This window comes from Pollachius pollachius (genome assembly GCF_949987615.1).
Source record: "Pollachius pollachius genome assembly, chromosome: 1".
In the NCBI taxonomy this organism is placed as follows: domain Eukaryota; kingdom Metazoa; phylum Chordata; class Actinopteri; order Gadiformes; family Gadidae; genus Pollachius; species Pollachius pollachius.
In genome coordinates, this window is record NC_136934.1 from 29,297,000 (window position 1) to 29,317,689 (window position 20,690).

The 20,690-nt window shown below is 42.4% G+C and overlaps 1 protein-coding gene across 1 annotated transcript; it reads left to right on the forward strand.

The window, feature by feature from the left end:
- Positions 1–8,920: 8,920 nt before the first annotated feature.
- ca14 (carbonic anhydrase XIV) lies at positions 8,921–18,848 on the forward strand (the record flags this gene model as incomplete). Its single annotated transcript, XM_079749902.1, has 13 exons — positions 8,921–8,990; positions 9,235–9,258; positions 11,488–11,667; positions 11,990–12,135; positions 12,910–13,005; positions 13,133–13,199; positions 14,691–14,848; positions 15,121–15,247; positions 16,044–16,067; positions 16,304–16,388; positions 16,602–16,640; positions 17,477–17,530; positions 18,734–18,848. The coding sequence occupies 13 exons, from the start codon at positions 8,921–8,923 to the stop codon at positions 18,846–18,848; spliced, it is 1,185 nt and encodes a 394-aa protein (XP_079606028.1).
- Between the last annotated feature and the right edge of the window lie 1,842 nt (positions 18,849–20,690).

Below are 20,690 nucleotides of genomic sequence, written 5' to 3' on the forward strand. Positions count from 1 at the left end.
CCAGAAGAAGCGCACCAGGTTGCCGCCAGCTTGACACAAGCAAAGAAATGAGATGCTGCTTGGCTATCACAGCTCTTCTTCCACTCAAATCCAGTGGACTGGGCTGGCTATAACGCATACGAAGACAGAAAATCACAAACTACCAACAAGCCTAAAACTATTGTAGTGTTTGGGCCCCTTATCGATTCTCCACATCCACACCCAAATACTGTGCTCACAACCCTAGTCTACCTTGAGAGATCACTGAAGAGCCTTGGCATGAAGTATGCACACATCACAGTGGACCTGCAGCTCTACAGTGTGGCGTGTCTAATCCAATGGAGTGACCCAATGCGATGGAAGTCTGTCACCATCCATCCTGGAATGATGCACACTCTGATGTCATTTCTTGGCTGTTTGGATTCTTGATGAAGGGTTCTAGCATGGAACAACTGCTTGCCGTGGCATTTGGTGGCATCGCCAACATTCTCAATGGAAAATCTTGGACAAATGCACTGCGTGCATATCGGATGCTTATGGCTGTACTCCTGCAAGATCTTCTGCAAGATGGACCACAGACTGATGCTGCTATCACAGAATATCTGGACAAGGCACGTGAACACCCTACAGGCAGGCTTTGGGTGGACTGCCTGATTCGTCCCACCTCCATCGCACTTAATTTCCTTCGTGCAGAGAGACAAAGAGACTTCCTCCTACAGCAGCACTGTCTCGGGCAGATGATCCCATACTGCTTTGCTGCTGGGCACCATAATTATGGGTGGTATATCACTTGGTACCTAAGGATGGCGCAGAACCTTCGACATGATGCCAAGGAGGACCTCTTAGCAGGGGCTCACGTCTGTCGGCATTTTGATGGTGGAACTGCTGTACCTGCTGACCAGTTTGGTGAGCAGACCTACATTAAACAAGGGAAAGGACAAGGTGGACTGAAAGGCATCTCAACCAATGAAGTGCAAGTTGCAGTGTGGATCAATTCCCATCCGATTTGCTCCCACCTTTCCCAGACAGTGGAAGAAACGTATGTAAATCAGGACATTCCAGAAAATTCAGAGGAGGAGGAAAATGTTCATGTGAATGGAAATGTGAAGCAGAGTAGATGGAAACATAAGGAGGAAGGTGAGAGAAGACAAGAAATTGATCGAGGAGATCGCAATAAAATCATGGAGGAGTTCCAGCAACATTCTCATCCGTTAAAAGAGAACCAGCAAATTCTTTACAATATCGTGAATGGACAAGTGGCACCAGACTCGGTGAACGTGCAGAATGCTCTTCACATTGATGAACAGCAGAGCAAAGATTTTGCAGATTCTCTTCCTGAAGGCTTCCATAGCCCCATTGGTAAGAGAATCACAACCATGGAGGTGATGAAGAAAGCTTTGACTGTGAAAGCCTATCTACGACATGGAGGCCCTCTTTGCTCGACTCTTAGTCATGGGGCAGCAGCGTGGCATAGAGTTGAAAGATGTTTTTGATCATGAGCTCAGTCCAGTTCCACCATCACTCATTGATGAATTTGGTTGCCTGAGGAAGGGTGACAAGTCTGTCCTCGTCAAAAGATTGGGAGTACCTGATGAAAATGCTCCACTTCCCAATGTTGTTCTAGTTGATGGAGGTCAGTTGCTCTATCACATTGTCTGGCCAGTGGCAGGTACGATTAAGGACATTGCCTCAAGCATCAATACACGCCTCTCCAATGCCTATACTGCAGCTGGAGTTAATGAGACCCTAGTCATCTTTGACCGGTACAATGATGAACCCACTGCTAAGGATCATGAGAGGAGAAGGCGAGGAGGAATTGGTGCAATTGATTATAAGCTGACAGTCAACACACCCCTTCCTTGTCGAGAAGCTGTGATGAAGAGCATCAACTAAGACCCAGTAATCTAATAACATAATAACATCTTATTTGTGAACCACACAGACTGCATTGTGAAGCATGAGGAGGCTGACATCACCCTCATTAGCTACATGCTGCAAGCAGCTGAAGCAGGGGGTCCGACAATGCGTATCCTAAGTGATGACACTGACGTATTTGTTCTGTTGGTGTACTGGGCATGGAAGGCCAATGTTCAATCAACAGTGCAGATGGAGAAGTGGAATGGCACCATCCTGGATATAAATGCCACCATCAGAGGATTGGACGACAGATGTCAAGGTCTCCTGGGGATGCATGCGCTGTCGGGATGTGACACTGTTTCCTATCCCTGTGGGAAGGGCAAGACATCTGCGCTGAAAGTACTCCTAGGAAAAAACATTCCTGGTCTCAATACAGTGCTTGGGGAACCTGATGCCACTCATAGTGACCTAAAAGATACTGGGGCCGAGTTCTTTATCGCACTGTATGGGCAGAAGAAGGCCAAGTCGATGAATAACACTCGCTACCAGATCTACAGTCGCAGCAAAAAGCCTCCCAAACTTAAGAAGCTTCCTCCAACTGATGCCAACCTGATGCTGCACATACTGCGTGCTCATCTTCAGGTCATGTTGTGGAAGCCTGCAGAGGCCAGAGACATCAGTAAGTTTGGGTGGGAGGTTGCTAAAGAAGGTGCTGTCATGCCCGCTCTTGCCATCCAGGCAGTGGCTCCAATAAATCTGCTTGATGTCACCAGCTGTAGCTGCAGCACATTGAAGGCCTGCAGCAAAGGAAACTGCAGCTACCATGCTGCAAGTATCAGTTGCACTGACTACTGCAAGTGTGAAGGGGGTGAGGTCTGCTGCTGCAACCCATTCACAATACATGTACATACCCAAAAAGACCAAGAAGATGAGACTGAAGGGAATGAGGAAACAAATGATGAAGATGGTGAAGGCTATTGAGTGGGATTGTGTGGTTCTTGTTGTAAATATGTGTTTGTGTGTGTGTGTGTGTGTGTGTGTGTGTGTGTGTGTGTGTGTGTGTGTGTACTACATATAGTTATTTTACAGCGTTTGTGTTTGTGTGTGTGTGCATGCTGTTTGCAGTTCTTGTATAAAGTTATTGTGTGTTTGTCTGTGTGTATGCTGTATAAAGTTCTGTCTTTTGCTGTATATAATTATTTTTGGTTTGTGTGTATGTGCATGATGTATAGTTATTTTGCATCTTTGTATGAGATTTGATGAGATATGGCCTCATTTGCATATTTAAACATTAAAATACCAAAAACATGCAATACATTTTTTTCTCATCTTAAAATAAGTAATCAACTTATTTCATGGTGATATCTATTATTTAATTTTTTTACCCTATTCACCTGTGGTGTCTCGCCTTAATTAGCTTATTATGCTAATTATGCAAATCAAATAAAACTTTAGGGTACTCAACATTTCTGGGTTCAAGAAATTACGACTAGACTACTACCCCCTCCTCTGCCGCAAACAATACGTATTTGGATGAGAGTGCGCAGCCAGGACTGTTGGGAGAGAGAGAGCGCTGTTATGCAAGGGATAATGTACAGAACGCAAGCGATCAGCATAGAAATAGTCCGCCAAAGACGTTGACGCCGCTTAGCAACCAGACACGCTGGGGTTGATAAATTACCGGAATACTTGCCAGAAAGAAAGACGTGAATCAGGCAAAAAATGACACTAACAAGCATCACTAATTTTCGTTTCCACATTTATTTTTTAAAAATGTCAATTTGAATAGCTTTCATGCATGAATACATGCAATTGACAGACATTGTTGACCTTGCAGGCATCAGTTTATTATGTTATGTTATGTATGAATGGCAGTGGCATGGCCACCCTACTCACTGTACCTTGCACATGTTTAAAAGAAAAACATGAATATATGAACCTGTGCGTAGCGCCCTTCTAATTTGATTAAATTGGGTTTTCCTACATGTACAATTTATGCTAAATTGTCACTAATGTGGGCCTGAAGTTGTACTGATACTGTTGACATGTATCTGGTTAATTTGGGGAAGTTTGTATTAAATATGAAATACGACCTATGTTTTAAAGTGCCCTTGAACCCCTCAGTTTATTTTCATGGGTTTGGATTTATTTAGGCAGGTGTCAATCATTTTATCTGTCATTGGGGATTAACCTGTCGGATTGTCGGAGGGGCGGGGTATAACAAAAAAAAGTCGGGGAATGAGAGAAAAAGAAGTTGTGAGGAGAAGCTGAAGAGACTATGTTATGTCGGGGAAAGCTTAAAATTAACTTGAACAGTTATACTATTTACCGTTTGCAACCGGGTGTTTGCGTGAGTGTTTGTTTATTTTGTTAAAAGTGTAAACGAGCGTGCTTTAGAAGTGCGGCTTTTTGCTAAGGGGCTGACGCAGGACGGGAATGTTTTGCTAGCGGTTAGCATAACCAACTGCGTGTACGGGAGAGGCCAGGACAAGGACGGACTTTGCCACGTGCTGCTGCCGAGGAGTTGGTGTTGGCCCGAGCATCGAGACGGGTTCCTGATCGTGTTGCTGCCTCTTGGAAGAGGTTGTTTTACAAGGAGTTTACCGTGTCTTTTTGTCCTGATTCGGGTGTGAGTATAGACTTTTCTTTTGAAGAGGATTTCTGTATGAGCTCCAAAAAGTACGCCAACATTGGTACCAGTAACTGAAACTTTCAAAAACCCCGGGGCAGGGGCGTAGGAATGAGTTTAACATTGGGGGGGACACATATCGAAAACCTGACAGATCCGTTAATGGTTTGAACAGAAATATGTCATAAATTAACTACACTGAAAAAATTCACAAATATATTTTATTCTACTAAAAATATACATTTGTAAATGTAAAGGAAAACACATTTTGAATGGCGGTAATGAACTGATAAATATCAAATCAATTCTTTAATTGCACGCTCAATCATCCAGTTTTTTAGAATAAGAAGCGGTGACAAGACGCTGTGTTGCGCTTTCAAAATAAAATATTTTTCTCCCCCGGTATCATTTTTAGGTGGGACAAATGCGCCTGTCTCCAATATTGGGGGGGACACGTCCCCTCCGTCCCCCCCGGTTCATACGCTCATGCCCCGGGGTATTAGTATTTAGGGTTATAAGTTGTGTTTTTCATGTGTTCATGAGTCAATCTAAAAGAACGGGAAAAAGAGAGCTGAGCTTTATTGTTTAGAAATAAAACGGTCTAATATTGCTCTCAAATCTTGTCTTTCCAATGTTTTCATGTTGATTGCATTGTTTCATCTTGAATAAGGGCTATAGTTACAGTTGAAATACACTGCATGGGAAATTAATGCTCATGACCAGTATAGTTACATTAATAAAGTCAGCAGGCCTCTTGGCATCTTAGCCAGAGTCATCCTTAAATTGTGTTTAGTGTACACCATCCAGAAAATATATTTCGTAGCTATCACCATTTCACAACCAATGCAGTAACTTTTATATGTTAAAGGGACATTCTATAAAAGTATTTTAGTCAAAACAGAATTGAGTGAGAGGGCTACATGTGTATTATTTAAATATCTTAATATTGAATGCAAAATAACAAGGTACATTTATACATGGCACTATAGGACCAGTTTAATATAAAAGACAATTTTATACAAGATATAAGTAGGGGGTCCCCGCTCCATTACTCCATCAGTTTGGGGGTCCTTGGCCTGGAAAACATTGAGGACCCCTGCTATAGAGTCTATAGGATACGAAAAACTGTAGTCTAAGTATAGACTATAGTATTTCGCATTGCTCGATGCCACAGGAAACACATAGGGGTGCGTGTTTTGTGAAGTGGCCAACGATTCAGATGTCAATCCAATGATCCATTCATCTCAATATTAATAACCAATAAACGGGTTTTGGTTTGGATTTGCTATGGCATTATCGACCACCAGCCGTCGCTCAGCATCTAAGTGATCTGCCCCTGCAGCCTAGAACCTCTTGCAGACAGATTAGCTATGTTGTTTGACTGTATTGCTGTGGTCTGGGCCAGGAGCTCCTCGAAAAAGATTTTGTGATCGAAATGTGCTCACCTTGTTGAATATAGGCTTATTAAGAATACGAAACATATCATGTAAGTGTGTTCTTGCAGTCTGGTATGCACATGGTATTTCCTTGTCACATTGGTTCTCAATATGTCGGCATGTGTTATTCAGAGTAGTAGTAGTAGAAGCATTTGTTCTGCACGAAGCGGTGTTCCATTGGATATTTGTGAATGAAACCAAATGACTACACCCCCTGCAATGATTAGACCAATAGCCAAGAGGGAATTGTGTTATGCCACGCCCCCGACGATAGCTGGCGACCAATTTAAATTTGCCATTCGGCAGACTTTTGCATAATGTTGCACTTGACATACAAAAAAAATGGGTTAATTGAAAGGAAGTTCATTGACATTGTAAATGTATTGCAAAAGCTTCAACTCGTCTAACATGAAATCATAATATCGAATACAGACATTATACATTGGCCTACACACGATCTAGGAATTATTGACCCAAAGATGACCGCAGTTTATTGTAATACAATGTGGGCCTATTTACTAATTTAGGCTACTGTACTTTAAACTTTCAATAAAACGTTGAATCATATGTTAATCACTGTTATTCTGCCATATACAGGAAACACCATAACGGGCATATTATGATTATGATCATTATACAGTGGGGCAAAAAAGTATTTAGTCAGCCACCAATTGTGCAAGTTTTCCCACTTAAAAAGATGAGAGAGGCCTGTAATTTTCATCATAGGTATACCTCAGCTATGAGAGACAAAATGAAAAAAAAAAAATTCTAGAAAATCACTGTCTGATTTTTAAAGAATTTATTTGCAAATTATGGTGGAAAATAAGTATTTGGTCAATAACAAAAGGTCATCTCAATACTTTGTTACATGCCCTTCGTTGGCAATGACAGAGGTCAAACGTTTTCTGTAAGTCTTTGCAAGGTTTTCACACACTGCTGCTGGTGTTTTGGCCCATTCCTCCATGCAGATCTCCTCTAGAGCAGTGATGGTTTTGGGCCTTCGCTGGGCAACACGGAATTTCAACTCCCTCCAAAGATTTTCTATGGGGTTGAGATCTGGAGACTGGCTAGGCCACTCCAGGACCTTGAAATGCTTCTTACGAAGCCACTCCTTCGTTGCCCGGGCGGTGTGTTTGGGGTCATTGTCATGCTGAAAGACCCAGCCACGTTTCATCTTCAGTGCCCTTGCTGATGGAAGGAGGTTTTCACTCAAAATCTCATGATACATGGCCCCATTCATTCTTTCCGTCAGACGGATCAGACGTCCTGATCCCTTGGCAGAAAAACAGCCCCAAAGCATGATGTTTCCACCCCCATGCTTCACTGTAGGTATGGTGTTCTTTGGATGCAACTCAGCATTCTTTCTCCTCCAAACACGACAAGTTGATTTTACCAAAAAGTTCTATTTTGGTTTCATCTGACCATATGACATTCTCCCAATCCTGTTCTGGATCATCCAAATGCTCTCGAGCAAACTTCAAACGGGCCCGGACGTGCACTGGCTTTAGCAGGGGGACACGTCTGGCACTGCAGGATTTGAGTCCCTGGCGGCATAGTGTGTTAGTGATGGTAGCCTTTGTTACTTTGGTCCCAGCTCTCTGGAGGTCATTCACTAGGTCCCCCCGTGTGGTTCTGGGATTTTTGTTCACCGTTCTTGTGATCATTTTGACCCCACAGGGTGAGATCTTGCGTGGAGCCCCAGATCGAGGGAGATTATCAGTGGTCTTGTATGTATTCCATTTCCTAATAATTGCTCCCACAGTTGATTTCTTCACACCAAGCTGCTTACCTATTGCAGATTCTGACTTCCCAGCCTGGTGCAGGCCTACAATTGTGTTTCTGGTGTCCTTTGACAGCTCTTTGGTCTTGGCCATAGTGGAGTTTGGAGTGTGACTGTTTGGGGTTGTGGACAGGTGTCTTTTATACTGATAAGGAGTTCAAACAGGTGCCATTAATACAGGTAACGAGTGGAGGACAGAGGAGCCTCTTAAAGAAGAAGTTACAGGTCTGTGACAGCCAGAAATCTTGCTGGTTTGTAGGTGACCAAATACTTATTTTCCACCATAATTTGCAAATAAATTCTTAAAAAATCAGAAGTTGTGATTTTCTGGATTTTTTTTTTCATTTTGTCTCTCATAGCTGAGGTTTACCTATGATGAAAATTACAGGCCTCTCTCGTCTTTTTAAGTGGGAGAACTTGCACAATTGGTGGCTGACTAAATACTTTTTTGCCCCACTGTATGATAGATGCCGTGATGTATCTGTCCAGGCAATGGCGGTGGGGTGGTTGGTATCAGTAATATCTCATGGGATCACTGCTCCTTCTTGTGGTCAACACTAGAACAACAACAACATACAGGTTACTTCGCAAATATATTACACAGAAAGTGGGAGATGCTGTGAGTTAAAATATTCACCTGATTTATGTGAAATAAAACTATGCGTACACTAGCATTATGTAATTCCCTCTGACTGTTAGAAAACCAAACCCTTATACACTCGCAATTTTACATTTGCAATGAACAAAAGTAACACAGTTTGGAATAATAAGAGGTAAATTATTGAATGAAGAGTCTCTTTCTCCCTCATTAGGCTATTCCTCTGGCTGTCCCCTCCTTCCGAGCCCCGTTTTGAGCCCCTAAGCTTCCCCCTCTGTTTTGTTAACACCGCCATCAGGAAATAACATGGGAACCATTCCCATGCACTCCTTTAACTTTAACCTTTCATTACATAGCTCTCTCTTTCCCCGCTCTCCATTTATTCATTTCTCTTTTCCCTGGGAACTGGTTGTGTCCTTCCACCCTCAAACCAAAGTGGAGCAGGTGGATTCCGAATGTATTCCAGTCTCTCTCTCTCTCTCTCTCTCTCTCTCTCTCTCTCTCTCTCTCTCTCTCTCTCTCTCTCTCTCTCTCTCTCTCTCTCTCTCTCTCTCTCTCTCTCACACGCTCTAACTAACGGGGATTTGGACCTTGTGTTCACCACTTTCCTTTATCACTGTGTATGGGTGAGGAGGGCTAACATGGACTGGGTGGCTCTGTTTTTCCCTCTAACGGTGATCCTCAGCCGATGGATTGTAGTGCCAGCGGCCGGTAAGATCTTTAAACTAATACAACAGCAATTTGCCTTCTTTATTTTAGGCTTTGGAGGTCATTGTAGCATCATGGGTTTTATTAAAACACTTCAAGATGTATTAGATACAACTTCAGTGGTTTTAAAAGTATGAATGTAATACAAATAGGATTGTATCACAAATCAGAAAATCTGATGCATCGTCTCTTAAAAACTCAAAGGACTGTACTTGTCTTAATTTGACTCTTTTAAATTTTCTTTCAGAGGAAACGTACTGGACCTACACCGGTAAGTGCATCTTATCAATGTACTGTGTTAGCATCCACAACACAAACAGTGACTTGCTTGGCTTTTGATATTTTACATGCAAGGTTTATTTAAGAACCAATCGGACGTGGTAAGCGCTTGCTAACAGTCCGAAGTGTGTTTCCCCGGTCTCCAGCAGCTTCCCACCACCCAGTTCCTCTGCTCCGCTCTTGTTCTCCCTCTATCTGAATTAGTTACAGCTGGTGGAGCTGGCATCACAGAGGAACAGTCACAGCAGAGATGATGAAGAGAGGCATGTGTGTGCATGGTTGTGTGTTTTGTGTACGTGTGTGTGTTTGTGTGAGTGAGTGTGTCTCTGTGTGTGTGTGTGTGTGTGTGTGTCTCTGTCTGTGTGTGTGTGTGTATGTTGGTGAATGCGTGTGTGAGTGAGTGTGTGTGCATGTATTTGTGTGCGTGTGTGTGAGTATGTAAATGAGCCAGGTGTAACTGGAAGAAAATGTGAGGATGAGAGATGGTGTGGTTGAGTGATGAAGCAGCATTGTGACAGCGCACAATAACCAGTGTGTTTATTGTGTCACGGATGTACACTAGCCACCTATTGTGCGAATGGTGGCATTGTGGAAACGGACGGGCACGCACACTATCCGTCTCAGTTCAGTACAATGACATCACTTGGCTCACGGGACACACAGTGCCAGGAGCCTGTGTTTCTTTAGGGGCCTTCTCTGCTAAATGTGCGTTGAAAATCATCACCCAGCCGGGGTCAACAGCAGCAGAAAACCGTCCCATAATGCTAAAACATTTAGACCAAGACTTATAAGCATCTGAAGTCTTGTAGACGTTAACTAGTGGAACACTGACACTGTTGACACAGGAGGGAGGCTGGGAGCTGCATGTGAACAAATGGGCATCCATTCGTTCAGAGACACATACACACAAAAACACAAATACACACACACACTCAGTCAGTCAGTCAGTCAGTCATGGGGGCTGAGGCGTGCAAATGTTATTATGTGGTATAATGCGAGGTTGAAATGAACATAAGCACAAGTTATGGGCATGAGTGGGTGTGTGGGTGAGTGTTTGTGTAGCTTTGTTCATAAATCCCTTCAGTAGAAATACTGCATTCTAAGAGAGTGAAATAGCCACACTGGTCAGAATATGCGGCCTGTGGTTTCCATGGGGACATCCATGACAACCCGCAGCGGGAAGGCAGGAAAACACTTTTGAAGGTCGATTATGCTTGGGGTTGGTGGGGTCTGGGGTGGTGGGGTATCATAGGGGGTATAAGCTGCTGTGGATGTGTGTATCACGACTAATTTTTGGCAGTTTGAAAGATTCCAAGTGAACCAGATGTGTGTCAGTGATTCTGTAAGGGTATGTAGGGATATTCATGTGACACGAGAGAGGCTGGATTGACTGGAGCTCAGAGTATGTTATCAGAGAGTAACGTGTTAAGAGGAATTGTTTCTTAACTACTGCCATAGGACAGAAGAACCCAGAGGTGAAGAGAGCTCAGTTTGTTGGGTTATTCTGAGGCAGGCTCCTGCAAAGAATGGAAATATAGAAAATATGGTTTACCCCTATTCACAGGAATGATCATAATCCTCTATGCACACATAAGCCTGTTGTGAGAGTGGTCAGTAAGTAGAGCCTATAGGTCTGAAGTGTGTGTGTTCTTGCTAAATACTTGGTATGTAAGCACCGGTGTGCAGAAGTTCTTCTTGCAATGCACACTCTAGCATCTCCTTTTCATTCTTGCATACGTTTGGCATTCCCCTTCAGGCTCTCTTCCGACCTTGTCTTTCTTGGGTTGTTTTTTGTCTCTTTTTCTTCCTGGTGCCTGGGCAACATTCTCCCTACCCTTTTCTCTCACTTACACACTTGACATTTATTTCGTGGTTAAGTCCGTCCCGCGTTATGTCTTTATGTTTACCTGTTTGCATCACATATCCTAAAGATCCTATGAATACACTTTAAAAGGACAAGTTTCGAACACCATGCACATACACACCTATCATACACACACACACACACACACACACACACACATTTAATTTGTTTGAATAATAATAACCGGTGTAGTGATAATTATAACAAATAGGTATGCATTTGAACAGTAACGAAGCAACAGTTTGAGTTTAATTTCGTAATCAATACAATTTTATGAATGGATGACTAGAGGCGTAACGGCAGTGTGTGATTGGTCAGCTTAAATGTCTGTCAATCTCCCTCCATGGTTTCCTTAAGGCTTGGTGGGCCAATCACAGTGGTCAACGTACTTCCCGGAGTGTAGTGGCTACTCTCAGTCTCCTATTGACGTGGTGACGTCTCAGACCAAACACGACCCTACACTGAGCCCGCTGACCCCCCTGGGCTACAGCCAGCATGGCAACCAGCCCTACTCTCTCTACAACAACGGACATACAGGTATATCAATCAGGAGGCCATTCTGATCCCCTGCTCCTACTGGGATGGTTTCCAAGCAACCAATTAGTTTGTTTGATCTTTGGACTTCCCCATCACAGGTAACCTGGCACCTAAACACCAGACGCCTTGATCATTTTTTAGCAGGCATTGGATTCCTACGAAAGAAAAAGGGTCATATTCATATACATGATATAATATACAAAATACTCAATTGCTAAATGTTTTTTTACAACCAGATTCCACCAGCTTTCCCCTCTGATCCACTCTGCAGCTAAGAACCATGAGCATGTTTACTGATTCTCCTAATGCTCCTCCCGCACAGTGGTGATCGAGCTGCCGGACTGGATGGGCCTACGGGGGCTACCCTGGCTATACACGGCTGCCCAGATGCACCTCCACTGGGGCAGCGGGGGCCCAGGCCATGGGGGCAGTGAACACACCATCGACGGAGATAGCACAGACGCAGAGGTAGCACAGGGACGGGGGTTCCTCCAGAGGAGTATGGAATCATGTGGAACACTTTCTAAGGATTTATATGGTGCCGTTAAGGATTTAGTAGCATGTAGGATACTGTGGTTCAATTAAAAAATGTGAAACATTGATGTGATTTAAATCAATCAAATCTGTAGAAAACTAAACAATAAGAAGGATTGATTTCATCAATGACTAAACTTAAATCTTAAATTGTTAATTGTTGTTAACAGTGTTGGTTGGTCTTGATTACTCCAAAATATATACAGTACATTGCTTATTACCTTTGCAGGAGCAACACTGCACAGTTTTAACCCAGTTAGAGGTTCTTATAAGTTTTATGGTATTAGACCTTTTATGGTTCGCAAGTAACTCTGTAATCTGCTGTTTACTAACCAGGTGAAAATAAGGCCATACTGCAAGGTCTTGTGATTTAGCATGTTAAACTTATTCTGTGTCAAACCAAGCATGCTTCCAAAAACAGCGGCCTGTCCTCCATCTCTCTCTCCCCCCCTCCGTCTCTCTGTCTCTCCCCCTCCATCTCTCTGTCTCTCTGTCTCCCCCCCCTCCCTCTCTCTCTCTCTCTCTCCCCCTCCCTCTCTCTATCTCCTCTTCTCCCCTTTTTTCCGCTCTCTTCCCAGTGTTCTTTTCCTAGTCTTGTAGATTATCAACAGATAGCTAGATGACGATACTTCGCCTCTTCCATGTTCATGCTTCTTCACTCTCTCTTTTGACTATTGCCCTCTTAAACCCCATCCCTCTGACCTCCAGCTCCACCTGGTCCACTACAATTCAGACCTCTACCCCAACATCTCCACGGCGATGACCAAGGAGAACGGCTTAGCTGTGCTGGGGATCCTCATAGAGGTGACTGTGACACCTATCCATGGCATCAGTTATTATCATCCACATTGCTCTGGTTTCGATATTGCCAATGCTCCTGCTGGATGGGTAAGAGATGTAATGAGTGTTTATTAATATCTCAGTTTTCTAGACAGGTCCGGAGAACAACCAAGCGTTTGATAACATCCTCAACTATCTGGGACGCGTTAGACACGCAGGTGAGAACATTCATTGGATCTCACTCATCTGATTAACAGATGTTGCCGGTTTTTTACTTTTTAACATAGATATAAATCTATTTATATCATATATTTCTTTATATTAAAGTCATTCTTATTATGTTACAAAGTTCAAACAGGAGATCACAGAATGCCTAAATTGCCAAAATTCCAACTTTGTAGTTTACATTTCAATAACCTACATTAACCTTGATTATTCTACTTCGTTTAAGAATGCTTGATTCTGATTGGCTGGGAGGAGGTCATTAACCCGTCGTGTTGCCCACTAGCTTGTCGGTTGTACTTGCTGCTGACTGAGCACAGCGTCATCAAATAGTAGATCAATATGCCGCTTGTATTTTTTTGAATACTCGATTCTGATTGGCTGCAGGGTGTCCATTAATCCCTGATATATGGACACCTGCTAAGTAGTCACAGTCAAATTGTCTGTTCAGCCTTCAGAACGAGAGCTGGTAAATTGTGAAATATGCATCAAACTGTAATCTGAAAACGTGGTTATATGCTATAGACCCTATAGTATCTGTGGTATAAAGGCTGGGACGAATTTCGAATTATAAATATGTACGATCCATAACGTTAGCTCTCTGGCTCATAGCTGAACTGGACTAGATACGTCCCGTTGCTAAGTCGTATCTAAGGTCCGTCCTATTTACTGGAGGAGTGAACAACGTTTCCGTTGCATAAGAACCATACGGGAGGGTAATGATTGTTCCAGGTATTAGTCAAACCCTCTGACTTTACCAGGGAAACTAAGTTATGGCTTGTGAAAAACTTTACATTTGGATTGTAAAACGCATGAAAATACAAATTAACGGTCTTCATTTATTTTTCTTTGGTAAGTGACCATGGTATAAGCGGGATTATGCCCTTCAAGGTGTCCAAAACATGTTTGATCGATCCTAATTAAAGGGGACTACTTTTTGAGGGAGATGAACTCAAACAGAGTATACATTTAATAAGCATGCAATACAAATAAAAAAAAGCATAATTATTAAATTATTTAAATTGCCTGGTTCGTGGAAGGTTACCAACTTCATCTCGGGTGGTAAGCCGTCCACGAGCCGGGCAAATCAAACTGTTTATTGCCCTGCCTCTCGATGAATATCCCTTACTTATATCATAATTCTTTTTCCATTAAAGTCATTTTTATTATGTTACAAAGTTCAAACAGGAGATCACAGAATGCCTTCCAAAATTCCAACTTTGTAGTTTACATTTCAATAACCTGCATTAACCCTGATTATATCATACATGAATGAAGACCTCCCTTACCCTGGACCCTGGTTTGGATCAGTTCATCAGTTCACTTTTACTAATAATTGTATTTGTGGAAAATAAAGCTTAGAGTCCAGCCAAGCAGCCCACGACCCGTCCAGAGAAGTCAGGAAGTAGCCCTCTGCCTGAGCCTAGAGGCAGACCCAATGAATGAATGAATGACTTGGCTTTTACTTGCTTCCTGATCACTGGCAGACCAGAAAGTCTTCATCCCGGCCTTTAACATCGAGGCTCTGCTTCCCGGGAACATGTGGCGGTACTATCGCTACAAGGGCTCCCTGACCACCCCGCCCTGCCACCAGACCGTCCTCTGGACACTGTTCCACGAGAGGATCAGAATCTCACAGGCCCAGGTCAGGACACAGATCAGACAGAAGACACGAGATCATGTCTCCGAATAGTACTTACCTAATACGTTTGACATGGTCGAGACTGCAAATGTGTAGAAAGGGTTGCCGTGAAAAGGACTGGACTTTAATATAATTCTACTTATAAAACTGACAAATAGTTTTCTTAAACTCTTCTTTATGAATACATTCTTCTTGTGTGTGTTTTTATTGTTAAAGATCTTCTTGTATTATCATTGGTCCTCTTCACTTTTCATCCCCCCTCCCCCCCCGCTCAGCTGCTGAAGCTGGAGACATCTCTGTACTCCAGCAGAGAAGAGGAACCAGATAGGATGCTCCTCCAAGACAACTACCGCTCCACCCAGCCTCCCAACAACAGGGTGGTCCTCACCTCCTTCTCAGAAGGTGAGAGAGAGAGAGAGAGAGAGAGAGAGAGAGAGAGAGAGAGAGAGAGAGAGAGAGAGAGAGAGAGAGAGAGAGAGAGAGAGAGAGAGAGAGAGAGAGAGAGAGAGAGAGAGAGAGAGAGAGAGAGAGAGAGAGAGAGAGAGAGAGAAAAAGAGAGAGAGGTGAGGTCTAACAAGATATAGCTGAACAATGATTACAAATGTCAATTAAAATGGCTTAAAGAAATTCAGAATGAAAATGTACAAATGCACAAGGAATGAATCTCTACAAATGTAGAGCACGGAGGTGTCGCTGCAGGCTGCAGAGTTAAATGGCCGAGGGAACATGAAGTGTTACAACCAGTGACTATGGGACTCCGAGAGAGGGAGGAAGAGCGAGTGAGAGAGGCACAGTGAGGGAGAGAAGGAAAGGGGGGATGGGGTAGAGGATGGGATGAATAAGTGATGGGGGGGGGGTCAGTGTTTGTTTGCAAGCTGATTAGCAAAAGGATTAGCAAAAACTAAACACTGACTCCATTGTTGCAAGTTTGTTTAACAGAGAAAAAAGTGTGGGGGGGGGAGAGAAATAAGAGCGACAAGGGGAGAGAGAGAGGGGGAGACAGTGGGACAGAGAACGACAAAAGGCGAAAGAATGCGGGTTTTTTTTAACGAGCGGCTGTACTGACAGTGCTGTCACAACGTCGACCATTCATGAGCTTCAAAGAAAACAATGCATCAAAATCTGATCCGACCAAACCAATTCTTATGAACTGTATGAGACAATGTCTCCTAACGGCCCCCTTGTGTATCTGTTACAGGATCACTCAAGGATTTGTCCTCTGGTAAGACTTGTGTAGGAACCATGTTTTTGTATATCATTTAATCCTATGACACAGTATGCCGAAGTCCTTCGGAGTAAAATGTATTCCCATTAACAGTGTGTGTGTAACAGTGTGTGTATGTGTGTGTGTGTGTGTGTGTGTGTGTGCATGCGTGTGCGTGCGTCGGTATGTATGTGTTCGTCAGTATAGCTGATGTGAACATGTCTCATTTCCATTTCCCATGTGTCTCTCCCAAGGTGAGGTCACCGCCATAGTTGTGGGGGTCATGTGTGGCTGCGTGGGTCTGGCCGTCATCATCCGCTTCATCGTGAAGACGATACGGTACAACGCACACATTGGCCTCTTGCCACACACACACACACACACACAAGTTCACAGCATACACTGGTGGTGGTGGGTATTGTCGTGTTTTGGTGTTGTGAGGGCTGGTGGGGCCTGACTGTAAGAGCAAGCGCTTTGGAAACTGTGGACTCCATGAGATCCAACATAGCTGCCTGTGTCCATTCATTCATTCACTGTTTTATCTTTTGACAGATTTCTCAAACATTTCCGCAATGAGCGAGCAGTGAACAGGTGGCCTGATCTATAATTACCTGTTCTACTATCAACCCATTAGAAGCATCTCAGATGTGACTGATTTAACATGAATGTAACTTATGCATGGCTGCAAGTGAAGATCTCCAATGATGATGGCAAAGGGATATATGGAATCATTTTACATACATTTTTATGTAATCACAAAAACCTTAAATGCACAAAGCTAAATAATCCTTAGCCTAGACAATTAAATCCATTTAATTAAATTTAACCTTTGGAAAACTGCAGCGCCATTTGTACACCTTTTCTGATCCATGTACCAAAAAGAACTCAGTGGAGATCAAAACCTGTGTGCCGAAACATTGAAAACATCTGAATTAATATGGCTATGCATGTATAATAACTATCCTTAATTATGAACATTCCCTGACTGAAGGAACTGAAAGAGAGCCTAGAAAAGTGGATGTCTCAACGATGTCTTCATGTTTCTCCATTCTTTATGTGATTTTACTGTCCTACCAAAACTATTACGATTTCTCTAAATAGTTAAACCTAATTTTGAATTACTTATCTTGGAACCAAATCGGAAGGTTTCTTTTAGAAATTTGGTAGGGGAAAGAGGGGATAATATGAATATTACTTTCACAAATCCTATTTTCAGATTTAACAACATATTTATTTCTAGTTCCGCCTCCTCAACGAAACGCTGACGTGTGTGATAAAGAAATTATTCATTATTTTCAGATGTTTGACTAATGAGTAGATTACCAATAGAAAGGCGACAGATCAGTCGCATGATGGCTGAGCAAAGCCCCCTTGTGATTTGTAGTTGTAACATAGTTACTTGATTGTTTCCTTTGATCTCATGACAGCTCTACCTCTAGCTGGGACGTCCTGCCCAGTATCCGGCCCACCCCAATGCCAAGGTCACCATTCAAACCCCCCCCTTCCCCCCCTTCCCCCCCCCACCACCTTCCCTCAACTCTTTAACCCTCACAGTCTCAATCTCTCAGTCCCCTTCTCCTTAGAACACAGCAGCGTGTGTTTAGAGACTAGACCTCAACGGTTAACCTAGACTAGCCATCCTAACACGTGCACTCGTGCATTATACAGGAAGGAATTCAATTAGGCCATTCCTGCTGTGACCTTGTTTGATGTAAGGCAGTAGAAGTTGCTACATAACAGGGTAAATCCCATTTATTTTTAATGTGTGTGTATATATATATATATATATATATATATATATATATATATATATATATATATATATATATATATATATATATATATATATATATATATAAAATTCCTTCCTGTATTATACACTAGTGCACCTGTTAGGAGGGCTAGTTTGTACTCTTGCAGGTTTTCAAATGGATTGGTTTGACATTTATTAACACATCACTTTTCTAGTACCCCTTAACAGTGTATGCCCTATTTATTGTCAAAAGCATTCCTTTTACTTTAACTACACTCTAAATAAGCTCATATGTATATGTTTACGCTACAAAAGTAGTCCTGCTAATGCATACAGAGATTTTGTCATGCTTTATTACGTACATGATGATATTGAAGGGTCATATTGCATTAATTTGGGAAAAATAAAGGTACACACTTAATTTGTTTTGCAATTGAATGCAGTACACTCAATACTCTATCGCAGTGGTTCTCAAATTGAGGTCCGCAGACTTCTAGGGGTACTTTGGCGTACTGCAGGGAGTACTCCGAAAAATACATAGCCTATATATCCTTTATTTTTCACCCTGATCAAATTTAAATTCTGAAAGCTAGACAATACAAAATCAAGAAAATGTGGTTGAAGCACAGGCCCATGTTTCTCTATAAATTGTGAGTATTTGCACCCATATAATGTTAATGTCTTCGGTGAAGGGAGTACACTGGTAGGAAAAGTTTGATAACCACTGCTTTATAGGTTTGAACGGACAATTTAGAATACGTGCAAAGTAATTCGCCTGCAAAAAGATGGAGTTAGTGTCATTATAATTGTAACCTGTGTGAATCATGGATTGACACTGTACATAACTTGGCGGAGCAGGGCCTCTGCTGGATAATGTAACAAACTGCATGGTTAACAGTACATTGAGTCACAACACCCTCTGCTGTTTCAGGGCGAACATGTCGGAGAAGCAGAATGAACAGAAACAAGACGTTGCTCTCAGTTTGACATCTGGAGCAGGAGGTCCTAAAGAAGAGCCCTTGTCTTCACTTAAAGCCGAGCCATGACCAATCAGGGATCCCCACCATCACCGCAACTCGGAGCAACAGTCTCTTAGGCTTAAGGCAAAAAAGTTTTTGGGCTCCTGTTTTCATCTCCATTCACTTATCTCCACAGTGGCCAGAGGGAAGCCAAAAAAATATCTGAAAGATAGACAGGTTGTTTTAAAGATCGGGGACATACCTAAAATAATAAATAAGGGATGAAATTACTTGGAAATTTGATTTTTGTAAAATATCTTCCCTTCAATGTTACAAATCAAGTCAGTACAACTTGCAACCAAGTCTTGGAGTCTGGACACATTGCGGGGATGGGGCAGTCTCTAGAGGTTTTCTTTGTCATCTGTTACCTTTGTATCCTGTGGCTGCAGTATTGCTTGTAAATTACTTCACAATTGTTTTGTCCGCCATACTTGCCTAAGGACATTGTTAAATGATTACCCCAGTAAAACAAAACTGCCTCTGAGGCCAGTGGATGTTGTTTTCTGTTGTTGGGCTTCCCTTTCTCGTCAAATGAACTTGAAGAACATTAAAGCACAGCCGAGTAAGGGATTTGTAAACCTCACCTCACGTTATCTCTAGTCCTCCAGAATCCCAACTCAAGTATTTTTGATTAAAGGTGCTGTAATTCTGTTTAAAGTGTTATGCATATAAAATAAGACATTTATGTCAAATGTAAAATAAGACATTGATGTAGTATACATGATGTCTCTGTGCCTGCTCTGTCTGTACAGGCCTGTATATGTATGACTTCTGTAAATAGCTCTTACGCCCATGTGCCACATTAAAATACTTGAAATATAAACCCCCTTGGCTTATAATTTACCTTGTTTGTAATTGACAACTAGATAATATTGCAAATTTATCTATCCATTAATCTATCCATCTGTCTATTTGTCTCTTTCTCCATCCTCCCATATATTTCTATCAATCAATCCATCTTTCCATCTATTTTTCTATCTATACATCTTTCCATCTAGCTATTCCTCTTTCCACTTATCTATCCATTTATTTATCGACCTGTCTATCGCTTGTCTTGGTGACGGCCAGTGGCGTCACAAGACTGTTTCATTCGGGGCTAAAGTCTTGAATATTATTTAATTAGCCCCGAATATAATTTTTTGGTGTAAAATAAAAAGATATTTTTCAATATTTATTGGTATATTTACTGGTAACTATGGAATGCATTAAATCAATTCAGTCTAGAAGTGGTTAAATTATTCTAGTCACTAATGTTAGTTATTTAGAAAGAAACATGGTGTTACACCTTTCCTGTTCTTTGGCTCTCAGACCGTAGTCGGGGAGCACAGGGGAGACGTTCCCTCCAGGGCCGATGTCCTTTCGGGGGTTACACCCTTCACTATGACCGGCAGTTGGTCTGTTCATTGGTCGGAAGACACGGGCACTGATTCATTGCGGCTGGGTACTTTATTCATCAACAGTACACGTCTGCTCCAAAACATAACCGGACTCGTTTAGTTCCTCCCTACACTGACAATCGCTCACTTGCTCGTTCACTCATTCGTTGACTCATTCGCTGACGTCACTCACACACAGGGGCGCAACTGCCTACTTTTTGGGGGGTATGCAGACACATAGCAGGCGCGCCCCCCCCTCTTTGACCTGGGCACAAATTTGACCTAAAACACACTCTGATATTGAATCAAAAAAATCATTTTGAGTGCACCAGGACAGATATCTGGTGTTTTTTTCAGCCTTTCTAAGATGCTCTGCCAGTGTAACATCATACTGTGCTATGAGTTCAAGGATACCCAGAAAATTTCCATTTCTAGGATTTCCTAACTGTGCATTTTTTCCCCTCAGTTGCAGGTTTCTTTCTGCAAGGAAGAG